At 37.1% G+C, this 13748-nt stretch overlaps 1 protein-coding gene across 3 annotated transcripts in view; it reads left to right on the forward strand.

Annotated features, from left to right (window-relative positions):
- Window positions 1–13748, forward strand: part of tbxas1 (thromboxane A synthase 1 (platelet)) — a 129354-nt gene that overhangs the window by 73918 nt on the left and 41688 nt on the right. For all 3 annotated transcript variants that reach the window (XM_006633793.3, XM_069192155.1, XM_069192156.1), the window contains one exon: window positions 3622–3738. In XM_006633793.3, the coding sequence (XP_006633856.2) occupies window positions 3622–3738 (117 nt within the window). The remainder of the gene's footprint in view (window positions 1–3621; window positions 3739–13748) is intronic.

Below are 13748 nucleotides of genomic sequence, written 5' to 3' on the forward strand. Positions count from 1 at the left end.
AGTTTGTTTTAAGTCAAGAGCAAGAATTCACGTAGGGAGCTGTGTAAGGATGCGTAGGCAGCAACAGATCAGCTAAAGAGGGAAGAAAACACTTTCGGAGAAAACAATGTTTCAGGTTTGAAGAATACAGAGCCCCAATTCAATTGCAGTCTAAACCTTTCCCTACACACCCTGCCCCCACTACGATAGGAATATACACAAAGCACTGTAACTGCTTTACAGTAGATGATCAGGTGTTTCGCAGACGTAGGGATAGTAAGTAATTCTGGCTTTATGAACTCACACTTGGAATTCGATTAATTCAAAATACGTTTTTAAAAAAAACTGCACCAAGTACTAGATCTATGTGCTATTTTGGCAGCAACCAGCTAATCTGTTTAACACCTGTAGAAAACATAATTTTATTTCTATATGGAATGCGTGTTTCATTTAAAAAATTAAAGTGTTTCAAATGTTTAAGAAGTAAAAAGGAGTGTTAAGAAAAAAACAGGACATTTGATTGCTGGTTGCCTTGTGTTTATTTTTAAAAATGAAATAAAAAATAAGATACAATGACATATCAATGAATATAATTATATTGTTATTTATTTCTTTAGATACAGTACGCGATTCCATATTACATTCCCTATTAATCAAATTCTAAAAAGTATGCGTTTCTTTTACTGCGATAACGAGTGCAAGTATTCATAGAAAAGATTAATCACTTAACTCACTTAACTTTGAACGTGTTGTGCTATTTAGAAATACCAACAAATTCAAGAAAGTGTCAATAATATTTACTATTTTAGTTTTTCAAAGAAATGTTTATTTGTTAATAAGAAACTCATGGCATCAGCTGGGTTCAAACCCCTGACCTCCATCATGCAAGGCACATCCTAAGCCATTACACGAATGCATCGCTTAGCAACGTAAGCTGTTGTTGAAAAGGGCAGGCAAAATGTTTTCACATAATCATGGGTGAATGAGTTAAACAGATGCGGACGGTTTCAAAGAAAGTGGACCATGGTAATGCTTTGAGCTTACAGCCTGTCCAAGGTCATTCATTATTTATACTATTAATAATATCTTCCGTATTGCATAAAAATTGGAACATTTTAACAAGTGTATGAGGGGATTCACAACGTGTCTGCTCTATAACTCTTTGTTATTTGTTTTTATTACACAACCTCATCTCAACATAATAAACAGCAGTCACTGGCTTACTTGAAGGTGTAACACGTGTTCACGGGCATGGTACGGTTTCAACATACTGTACAGTATGTTTTCCATTACCACTACAAGAACAATACAAGCTTTTAAAAAAAACGAGTGTCAAAATGTTTTCAAAATGTCCAAAATATGTTTCCAAAATATTTTAGCTGCTTAGTTACACGAATCCATATTAATATTACTATCAAGTGGTATTAAAACAGTACAACTTTTTTTTTTTTACATTAATAGCAAGTGGTGATCTTCCTACAGTACGTATTCTTAGAAAAGGATAAAACGTTATAAGTACACAATATAAGCTTAATAATGTTAGAACAAGCATGCTAAAACCAGAACCCATGTAAGTTACCAAGTTAAAGACTTAAAAATATTCATGCATAATGAAAATATTTATGATGAAGGTTAAAGGTTGTGTACTCTTGTCCAACGGAGCAATCTTGTTTTTATAAAATATACCGACTTTTTAATGTTTAATGATTAACATGCTGTTATACACAATTTAAAATTATTGAAAGTCTAAAGAGTATACAACTTAAATTCTTAATTGGAAAAAGATTGTCCCTCAGCAGTGACCAGGATTCGAAACCGGGCGTTTTCTGACAACAGCTCCACCTGGCAGTTTTACAGGGTGCTTCCAGAGGCTTTGACGCAGCGTACTTCACGTATTTTGAATGGCTGGATCTTACCTGAATGGATGTGACTTAAAGCTAAGTATATGGACCCAACTCTCTAAGAATGAAGGAATCAGAGAGGCTATAGAAGTGACACCAGCACCTCATACTCCTGCAGTACCTCAACAATATGTCTTGAGGAACATGGTTATATACAGTACCTTCTCCAGGTCTACGTTATCTGTAAAGTGTACTTGTGTGTGTCCTCTGATGGACTGGTGTCCTGTCCAGGGTTTATTCCCACCATCTGTCCTGTGCTTCTGATGCTCCAAGTGGCTGTGACCCTTTAGCAGTAATATATAGTTTTCTCATAATGGTTGGATTTACATAATGGAATCTTAGAGTAAAAAAAGAGTTATGGTGAGATAGTTCCCAAACTTACCAGTTATCTCTTATTATCCTGAATTCTGATAAGACTTAAAATCACATTCTGAAGTTTAATGCTAATGTAGGTATAGTCTCCTGACAGTAAGCACATTGGGTCACTGTTCTTTGTAGTCCTATTCTAGATGTGAGTCATTAGCCTGATCAGGCTCAATAGAGTGAAGAGAATATATTACTGCCTCTACAGTATATGTTGATTTTTAGATAACATCTAGTGGAAACTGAGCTTCTTTGACAGGGGAATTTTAGGGAGGCTTCAGAGAGAGAACTCTGAGTGAACTGTTCAGTGAATTCATTTCACTCCCTTTACTAGTAGAGTTTGTTCTGAGTTACTGAAGTGGGTCATAGGGGATCTACGTGAAGGACATTTGAAGGGTAAAAAGTAAAAGAAGACAGCTTGTGCTCATATGTCTCCTCTGAGTTCATCGTATCAGAACTGACAGGGGAATATGACAGGCCTGCAGTTCGAAGAGGAAAACAAGACCAGATCTCCTCAAATGAGACAAAGTGGCTGCGCTGGCTTTAACATTTTCCAAATAAATGAAATAGGAATAAGAAAATAACAAAAACATGCTGTGAATTCTTTGGATTTGGTAGTCATTGAAAAGGCACTATTAGTTTGAAAGTTTTACAAAATAAGCCTTGGGGGCAGCAATTTCTATGTGAATATTAATATAAGTGTATGGACAATCAATTGCTTCTTTTGAAAAGTGTTGTACAGTATATCTTGTATGTTCCTCACAGTACAGTATATATTTGCTGATATACAGTCAGTATATCAGATTTTTTTTGCATTTGAGTGAAATTTGTATCATTCTATTTAAAAAAAAATGATTGAATCTCTGGCTATACAATTCAAGTTTATAAAAGTTGTGGTGAAATGTTGTGATGATAACAATTTACAGTAAGTGAAATACATTTCTTTAAAAAATCCTGTAATTGCAGCACATTTATCTGGAACCAAAAGAGATAGCATAATGGTTTTAAATGGGATACAGACAACTTACGAGCAAATGAGCCTAATAATGTAACTTTAATTCAGGGTTCCTCAGTCCTGGTCCTAGAGATCGTTAGTGTCCTATGACTTTCATTCCAGCTGAGCTGAATAGCTCTGATGGATCAGTTACTTGCTTGAATAGGTAGAGTGAAAATGCTTGCCAGATCTCTACTGTTTGACTTAAAGCAGCCTTTAAAACTTGCAGGCCTCCAGGATCAGTGCAGCTCTCTTATGCTTTAATACCTTCGACATATATATATATTCATATTTGTCATTCACAATGTAATGTAAAATCATGGTAGAATTTGAATGCTGTCTTTGCACATACTTGCTTGATTTAATATATTTTGTATTTTGCAGCACCTGAGGCTGAGCACCAAGCCAATCAGTGAGAGCATTCTGTTTTTACGTGACGAGAGATGGAAGAGAGTCCGTAGCATTCTGACCCCCACGTTCAGCGCTGCAAAGATGAAAGAGGCAAGATCACCTAAACCTCTTCAGTTTTTGAGATGTAGTAGACTATTTCAAATATTACAGAGTTGGCAGATATCTCTAAACTGGGACTGTTTCTGTTGGTCAGAAGTTTTGTACGATTCATTCTGATCTCTGTTCTCGTTTGGAAATGATTATGATCTGTTGGTGTTGTAAAGAATCCGTATACAATGCAATAACCAACACAATAATCTTTTAGTTCTGAAAACATTGAATGGCTATTTCTAATTTCTGTCAGTCATGCACAAATCTTGTGTTTCAGAAATCAGATGTGTTTGCCTGAAATGTAACCAACAGATCCAGAAGTAATTAAGCTAACAAAGATAGTGAGATTGTGTCATACATGGTCATTCCCACTTCTGTTTCTCACGTCTGTTCATCATAAACCTTTAGTCAGAATTTAAGTTTAGAACATTTGAGGAATGACAGCTCAAAACTCTGTACACTGAAGTTGTTGAAAACAATATGTTCTAAGTAGGGAATTTTTAAAACTCAGGACTAATCTTAGAAACATCATGAATACACAAAAATAAACTGATCAATTAAAAGCATCAGTAGCACTAGTGATTTAGACCTCATCTGACACAGTAATCATTCAGGACTGGTGTTGGGAACCACTGTCTAGAACGTGGCTAATCAGCATTTGACACTTTCAGCACAAGCATCTTCAGTACTTTGATTCAGCTTTACTGGCATGCTGATCTTGCTATTGTATACCTCAATTAAATATTTAAGGAGTTGCAGAAATAATTTGAAAAAGAATGAACTACTGTAGATGGGCAACAGGTTGAGTTGGTGTTCAGTATTATTAAAGGTTCCACTCTGTGAGAAGCACATTTTTGGTATTTTTGACTTTTTTAACAGGTAAGTCAAAAGATAAAATTATTACTCTGTGTTCACCAGACACTTTGAGACAGAACTTTAAAATCCTGTCCTGTTTCAGTCATCTTATGCTCTATTGGCATTGAAGAGGTCAAGTATGAATGCCATTACTCTTATACAGTATAGTGATACGTCCACCAGTTTGTCATAATTTCCCTACTAGTTTATCATAATTTCCAAGAAGAAAGTATCTGGAATAGGAGAGTAATAAACAGGAAAATCCTGCAGAAATAATTGTTAAATACATTTTCAAGCTTTAAATTTAATTAACCTCAGTAATCATGCACTGAATATAAGCACAAAAGTTTCCTTCTCATCATGTTATAGACATACCATTCATGTCCCCCGAGTTTAGAATTTTCCTTATCTCTTTTTATTTGCTCCATCTATAAAGATTTGTTTTTATTATTTCGATCCACTAAAAGGTAATTACTCCAAATCGTTAAAGGGAAGCTGAGTTACTAGCGCTCTACATTTAAAATTTATATACTGTATGTGTACAGGTGTTCCCAAGTTCTAGCATAGTTTATTTATATTCTGGATGTTTCACAACTGTTACATGAAGAAGCATTAAGCAAAAACTCTCAGCAACTTATTCCATCATTCACTGTGCAGTCTTTTGACACAGTCTTCTGGTTGGTTTTACATCTGCAAGGTTCAGAACTTTCTTTTGAGTTTCTGTGAGGTATGCCAAGCTGAATGGATGCTGAATTTTTGTTATTAATTGGGAATATTACAGCATTTATTGGAAGGCCTGTGCAGTAGAATGTAACTGGAACCATGGCAGGGAGAGTCTGAGTAGTGGCAGCTGTGTAGAGGTTTTCTGGGACTCGGGCTCCATACTTGTAGCTTGTTAATGGCATTAGGATATCACAAAGCTCTGCAATGCTGCAGTTTTCTTGTTGCATGCTTGATGGCAGCGAGAACTTTGATAATTATGTGATTTACTTTATAAAGCTAAAACTCAGAAGTAATTTTGGGTGCAGTGTAAGTGAGCAAATTTGTAGTCCAGTTCTAGTAATCTGATACTTATCTCTGACTTTGGGAAGTGCATCATTGTGAGAATGACCCCAATTCCTCTTCAGAGAATTATTGCAGTGTTATAAATCAGCTATACACTCCATTGTGATGTCTTTGTATTTTTTTTATCTAAATAATAAATGTATATATAATGTATATATTGCAAGCTCAATATAAATCAGAGAACAACTAAAGGATGATAAAAATCTGACCAATAGTGAACACCTTTTATTAGAACAGCACTTACAATTATGTACTGAAAAAAAATCTGTAATCAGTTTAAGCACACTAAATTGTAAGTAAAACTAAAAATGATCTAATTTTGAAATATTTTTTTTATGAGTTCATAATGACTAACAGATATGAATTATCTGGATGAATGTGAATTATATGAGTTATCTGAAAGGTGGATATTCCCCTTGTAATTTATTGCTTCTACTGGTATACATTTCTGCAATGTACTTACTTCCTTTCTGAAATAGTCATACTGTTTTTTTAAGTAGATCATTCTTAATTCTTAGCCAGCACTCACTCTGCAACTCACAACTGGCAACCCACTGAAACTAAGCAGGTGTGAGCCTGGTCAGTACCTGGATGGGAGACCTCCTGGGAAAAACTAAGGTTGCTGCTGGAAGAGGTGTTAGTGGGTCCAGCAGGGGGCACTCACCCTGCGGTCCATGTGGGTCCTAATGCCCCAGTATAGTGACGGGGACACTATACTGTAAACAGGCGCTGTCCTTCGGATGAGACATAAAACTGAGGTCCTGACTCTCTGTAATCATTAAAAACCGCAGGGTGTTTCTCGAAAAGAGTAAGGATGTAACCCTGGTGTCCTGGCTAAATTTCTCATTGGCCCTTACCAGTTATGGCCTCCTAATAATCCCCATCTATGAATTGGCTTCATTACTCTGCTCTCCTCCCCCCTGATAGCTGATGTGTGCGTTCTGGCGCACTATGGCTGCTGTCGCATCATCCAGGTGGATGCTGCACATTGATGGTGGTGGAGGGGAGTCCCCATTACCTGTAAAGTGCTTTGAGTGGAGTGTCCAGAAAAGCGCTATATAAGTGTAAGCAATTATTATTATTATTAATACTGTTCTATTTAAAGGTTTTCACTGTCCGTCAGATTTTGATCATCATTAATGTTTACAACCAATGTTTTGTGTGTTCAGATGCCATTTGAATCATCACCATTAAACTCTGATTCATTCTCTGTATCAGTGACTTCGTGTTAGGCATTTCTCTTTCCAGTCTTCACAGTTGTGGTTTTTTCTTCATTCACCTGCTGTGCAACCAGAGGTCTCAGGAGGGAATTGTTTCTTCTTCTTTCTTCCAAACGCATATTGTTTTTCCTTGATTCTCTACTTTTAACTCTTTTTGATAATCTTTAACTGTATCGTTTTTTAATTTTACTGCTGCTCTGCTTTCTTACTAATGAATGGTCAGCTCTGAATAGAAGCAGTAACAGATAAGAAAAATCGGTAGATATTCTCATTCTTAGAACCTCCCTTTTAAAGAGTGTGCTGTGCCCTTCTGGGGGGTTTCCTAGTTATTGGATAAGAAGATGCATGGGTTAAAGCCTTTAATATGCACCATCTCTGCAAATTCCTGTTGTGTCAACTAAAAAGTGTGCTGTCGAAGGTTGTAAACTACTTCTCTAGTTCTCTGATCAACAGTTACTGTAAACATTTGGTTGAAGTAATTGCTGCTCAGTGGGGTCGCACCAGTTACTGAAAGCATAGGTTCACTTTTTCCAACAAAGACATTTAATGTTGGATCATTTTGATCAATAAATGAATTAAAAGGTATATCCTTTTTCGATTATTTGTTTTATTGGGTTATTTTTATCTATTTGTATGACTTAGATGAAGATCTGATCAGATTTTAGGTCAAATCTATGCAGAAATTCACAGACTTTCTAGCACAACTGTAAACCTGACAAAACAAGGGGCCCCAACAACATATTGTACTTACATGTATCAGAATACACTTAATCTATTTTGCAGTAGATATAGACATATCCATAATTGTGTTTAAAAACACTAAATAATTGTGTCATTTATTCAATTTAAAAGAATTGTGGTTAGGATTGATGTCATATAGAGATAAAGTAAAGTTAACGTTAATATTGGAGTCTTGTAGAGTAACTGATTTGCTATAGGATTAATCAGATTTAGATTATGTGACTCTATTCTATTTACCTTTTTTTAAAACTGGGTGGATTGAAGACATCAGTGTGAAATACAGTACCTTGCTTACTTGAAGAGTTAAGCAGTAGTCTCCACAGTGAGAATTCTGACCCACAACCTTATTGAAATCCGAAACCTTAGCCACTATTCTGCCCTCTGCCACAAAACATGTACTGTTGCATAATTATAATTGAACATACAGTACAGAGCACATAAATCAGCCAGAACTCTAGGTAATCACATTCTTATAAATAACCTTTATGTGATAGTAAAGTATTTGTAAATGAAAGGAGGCTAAAAAATAATCATTAATTTAAACGACATACTTGAAATGTTATAAACACATTTACAGATTCATGGGAAAGTGGCTGTAAAATCAGAGAATCACCAGCTAAAAAAATTAAAAGAATGTGAAATGTTTTGTCCTGAGAATGGTATCTCAGCACAAAATTGACTGAGCTGCATGTCTCTAATGCATGGATAACAAACTGTTTTAACAAGGCTCCTCCTGAAGAGTAATGACTGTTTACATTGCTGAGTTTCAGACTGGAGGCTATTGCAGTGACAGGCTGGTGTGAAAATCCACAGGAAGATCTAAGGGCTCTCCCTTAGAAGGGCTTTGGCAAACAGTTGCTAAGCAGCAACAGCACATGATCCTCACTACCAAACATTGCCTCCACCAAAGCATGTCAGGAGGCCTTGATTAATTAAAAATGACAGATTTCCTGTTGGTGTTCTGAGAAATTGCTGACTGGTAAAAGCACAGATTCTTACAAAACATGCTTGTTTCAAAATGCAGTCAGATGACTGGCGCTTGGGCCCAATGCTTCTAGAACGTGTTAGAGGCACAAGCAAACAGTTTTCATCAGATTGTGCTGAAGCAGTGTTTCCCAGTGCCTTCTGGGTTTTAGTTTTGATTAATTAAGCTTACTGAAGCTTTACTTGCACTTTTTGTGTTTTAGGATCACTTTTAGCTCTTGAGTCCTGAGAGGAAATCAGAAACTGTTCCTTGTAACATTTGTATTATTTAGGTTAATTGTTTCACGGAACTGAAACAATTTTTATTCCTTTGTTTTACCAGGTACGTCAGTTATAAACAAATAGCATTTTGCTGTATCTGTACTATTTCTGGGCATATTTCTTTCCTGTCTCGCTGCCTTCAAAGACAAACTGTAATTCATCTGTTTTCCCTATAATTTATTTTCTGAGATAATTTTTGTCTTTACGTAGCATACGGTGGTTACATAGCATGGTGAATAAATCATAAAGTTGTGTGGAGATGTCATTTAACTGAAAATTTAAATAAAAAACAATTGTTAAATTGTTAAACTATGTCTTGTAAAACTGGGCCATTGCACAAATGTGATTGTACATTTAATGTATAACAGGAATGATGGCCTTGTTAAAATTTAAATCATACGAGCAAATCTTCCCAAATAAAGCAGCACATCCAAACTATAGGAGTAAAAGCAGTAGACTCTGCCTTTGGCTAATACTGTACCTGTTACTTTTGTTTTAATTCAGAAATGGGCTTGCAATGGTCAAAACCATTGAGGTAAACATAAAGTGACATCTGAGACCCCTAACTCTACCTATAGAACATTTACTGTCACATGCCACTGCTTCACTTTTGATGAAGCCCTACACCAATCCCCATTTTCAAAATGATATACTGTATCTTGCTGCTGATGTACTATTGTTCCTTTAAACTTTGTGTATCATTCACACTGGCATATGTTTTCTAAATGGAGAGGGTAATTAGATTTATTCTTAGAGTATTCACACCTTGTGAAAAAAAGTATAATCAGTTGGCCAGAAATTCCTGTGGCAGTACAAACTTTGCTCTGCTGGGGAACTGGGTTCAATTCCTGGGGTGCTATCTGTGTGGAGTTTGTGTGTTCTATTCATCCTTTCATGGATTTCCTCCAGGTGCTCTGGTTTCCTCCCACAGTCCAAGACATATAGTACTGGTAGGTTAATTTACCTCTAGAAAAGGTGGCTATGTTGTGAATGTGTATTCATACAGTATCTGTATGTGGTCTGTGGTGGACTGATGTACCATACAGGTTGTATCCTGCCTTGTACCCATTTCTTACCAGGTTAGGCTCTCACTCCCCAGACACTCTGTTTTAGATAAAGCCGTTAAAAATGGCTGGATGGTTAGAAAATAGATAGATGGCACAAAGTGTAATTCATAAAATACAAAATAAAAAAAACATTTGAGTTCTAATTAAGAAAGCTACAGTGTATTTTACGTCAGATACAATCGATCACGGTTGAAATATATTTCAGATAATTTAAAAACTCTTTACATTATTTGTTTAGATGTTGGTTCATTTTAGATGTTCAGATATACTATACAGTAATTGTAAAAAGAGAGTCAAATAATAAGAATAATCCTCTTTGGATGTAACAAACTATTTGAATAACAGTTTTTTTTGTTTTTGTTTTCTGTTGAGGTTAAGAAAAGGTAAATACAGTACATATATTGGCAGCAGCCATATCACTCTGCAACTCACAACTGGCAACCCACTGAAGCTAAGCAGGTGTGAGCCTGGTCAGTACCTGGATGGGAGACCTCCTGGGAAAAACTAAGGTTGCTGCTAGAAGAGGTGTTAGTGGGGCCAGCAGGGGACGCTCATCCTGCAGTCCACGTGGGTCCTAATGCCCCAGTATAGTGACGCAGACAGGCGCCATCCTTCGGATGAGAAGTAAAACTAAGGTCCTGACTCTCTGTGGTAATTAAAAATCCCAGGGTATTTCTCGAAAAGAGTAGGGATGTAACCCTGGTGTCCTGGCCAAATTTCTCATTGCCCCTTAACAATGATGGCCTCCTATTAATCCCCATCTATAAATTGGCTTCATTACTCTGCTCTCCTCCCCCCTGTGTGGTGAGCGTTCTGGCTCACTATGGCTGCCGTTACATCATCCAGGTGGATGCTGCACATAAGAAAACGAAAGAGCTAATAGTGGACTTTCGGAGACACAGGCCACACACTCACAGCCCACTCAGTATTGATGGAACGGAAGTGGAAACAGTCACCGGCTTTAGGTTTTTGGGAATTCACATCTCTAAAGATCTAACCTGGACTGTGAACACTGACTCTATCATGAAGAAGGCTCAGCAGCGCCTTTATTTCTTGAGGTGCCTCAAGCGATGGGGGATGCCAACACATGTGTTGGTGAACTTCTACCGCTGCACTATCGAGAGCGTCCTCACCAACGGGATCACCGTGTGGTATGGCAACACCTCTTCGCGAGAAAGAAAGGCACTGCAGAGAATGGTCAATATGGCCCAGAAGATCATCGGCTGCGGTCTCACCGAGATTAAACAGCTCTATGAGGACCGCTGCCGTGGTAGAATTCTGGCCATCACAGAGGACAGTCACCACCCAGGGCATGAGCTCTTCACCCCACTGCCCTCAGGCAAGAGATATAAGAGCATACGGACACTTACCACTAGATTCTTCAATAGCTTCTATCCACAAGCAGTGAGACTGGCGAACACATTTAGCCATCCCCCTCGGACCACACCTACACCATCACCATCTACCTCATTGTAATTTATTAATTGTACGTCTCCAGTCATTGTTTACACGTCTGTATTGTTTACATTCAAACTGTCTGCATGTTTACTTGCACATTGTCTATTGTTTGTTTGTACATTGTCTTGATGCACTGTTTGCACTTTGTTTTGTTTTTTACACTTGTTTTATAATCGAGAGACTTTCTGTAAGTAAGAATTCCATTGTACCAGTACCGGTTACATATGGCAATAAAGTTCAAGTTCAAGTTCAAGTTGTGGTGGAGAGGAGTCCCCATTATCTGTAAAGTGCTTTGAGTGGAGTGTCCAGAAAATCATTGTAAATTTTAAACAATTATTAATTATTGTTATATTATATATAAAAAGGAAATAATCTACATATGTCAGGGGTCAATTTAACAAATAGAAATAAATACTGCTTACAATATATCATACAAGAACAATACTGAACCACATAAATAGCAATTCCATAGTGCTTATCAAGAATATCTAATTAAAATATATTGCACAAGTGTGAGATTTGTCAGAAAGTGGGAGTCAGCAAATAATTTTCAACAGTCAACAGACAACAATTTGAAAACTATATTTTCAGTATTGTGGGACAAAGTGATATGAGTACAGTACAAGATTATAAAATGGGGTTCAGCTCCACAGCAACTGCACCAGTTTAATTTAAAATATAGTATGGGCTTACAACAACTGTTTTAGGACTTTTGGATTATATTTTGTTGTTTTATGATTTGCAACTTTGTCTTGAGATCCTACTGCAAATTGTCTAGTTAGTAAATGTATAAAAAATGTTTTAATTCCTGTACCAAAGCTATGCTCTACATTTTTAGGAGTACAAATGCAGTGTTTAATATATGTCACAGTCTTTTTTGTGCAAGGATGAGTTAGGAGCAGGTATGTTAATGAAAAATACAGAATAGCAAAGCATTTGAATGTGTCACTAATTTTTCTTTTCTTGGGGAATGTTCACCTGTATTTTGTTTTGAACCATTTACAGACCACAATCTACTTCTACATTTTGTTCTGCTTGAACTCATATGGTCGTTTTTTGCTTAAAACAGAGCAGTGAAACGGCACAGATGTATTCTTCTGACAACATTAATTAATCCAGTCTTAACATTTGACATAAAACTACAGATTTGGAATTTGACTTGATTTCCAGAGTATTTTCCTTTTTTTGCTTGCTGTTGTAAATGCATATATGTCTTGTGATGTCTGGAGAAAGGTGTGGGGGTAGATGGCTGTTCTTAAGAGTCTTTCCACCTCTACCAGGAACTATAGTGACACAGGCAGCCCTGACACAGCAACAGAAAGGACCACAAGTACCACCACATGGTCACTATATGTGGTTTGTGGCATGTAATAAATAATATAATAAGAAACTTTATTTTATATAGTGCCTTTAAAGGTGGCTTCTCAAAGCGCTTTACAGGATGACAACAACAATAAATAAAGAGAACACACAAGATAAAACACAATTACAATACACAGTGGAGACGTGGATGGTGGTACTAAGAAAAGCAGAGGGGTGAAGAATGGAACCAGTTAAGTAAAGGCTTTTCCGAATAAGAGGGTTTTTAGTCTAGATTTGAAGGAGTTTAGAGAAGGTGACTCTCTGTTATCCTTGGGGATAGAGTTCCAGAGCTTGAGGGCATAACAGGAAACGGCCCTGTCACCCATACAATGTAGATGGGCTTGGGGGACAGTAAGGAGAGCAGAATTAGAAGAGCGAAGGTTGAGAGGTGGGGAGTAGGGCGATAATAGTTCAGACAGGTACTGAGGTGCCAAGCCATGCAGAGCCTTATAGGTGAGCATGAGGATTTTAAAGTCTACACGGAATTTGACCGGAAGCCAGTGCAAGGACTCAAGGATAGGAGTAATGTGAACACTTGCACTAGACCTGGTCAGGATTCTGGCTGCTGAATTTTGGACATACCGCAGTTTGTTCAGAGCAGATTTAGATAACCCAGCAAGTAGAGCATTACAGTAGTCAATTCGAGAGAATACAGATGTGTTGATCAGCTTTTCAGCCACAGTTAATGATAGCATAGGGCGTAGTCTAGCGATATTTCTAAGGTAAAAAAAAATATATTTTGACAGTATGCTGCACATGTGGGTCGAATGTTAAGCCAGAATCGAATATAAGCCCAAGGTTTTTCAATTTTGATTGAAGCTCAAGTACAGATCCATCTACAGACAGGGTTACAGGACTGGCTTTATGAAGTTGATGGGGGGTACCAATAAGAATGACTTCAGTCTTGTCACAGTTAAGATGAAGGAAGTTTTGAGCCATCCAAATTTTTATGTCAGAGATGCAATTAGAATAGAGACAGCCACATCAGTGCCAGGTT

This window comes from Lepisosteus oculatus, chromosome 7, assembly GCF_040954835.1.
Source record: "Lepisosteus oculatus isolate fLepOcu1 chromosome 7, fLepOcu1.hap2, whole genome shotgun sequence".
NCBI classification, from domain to species: Eukaryota; Metazoa; Chordata; class Actinopteri; order Semionotiformes; family Lepisosteidae; genus Lepisosteus; species Lepisosteus oculatus.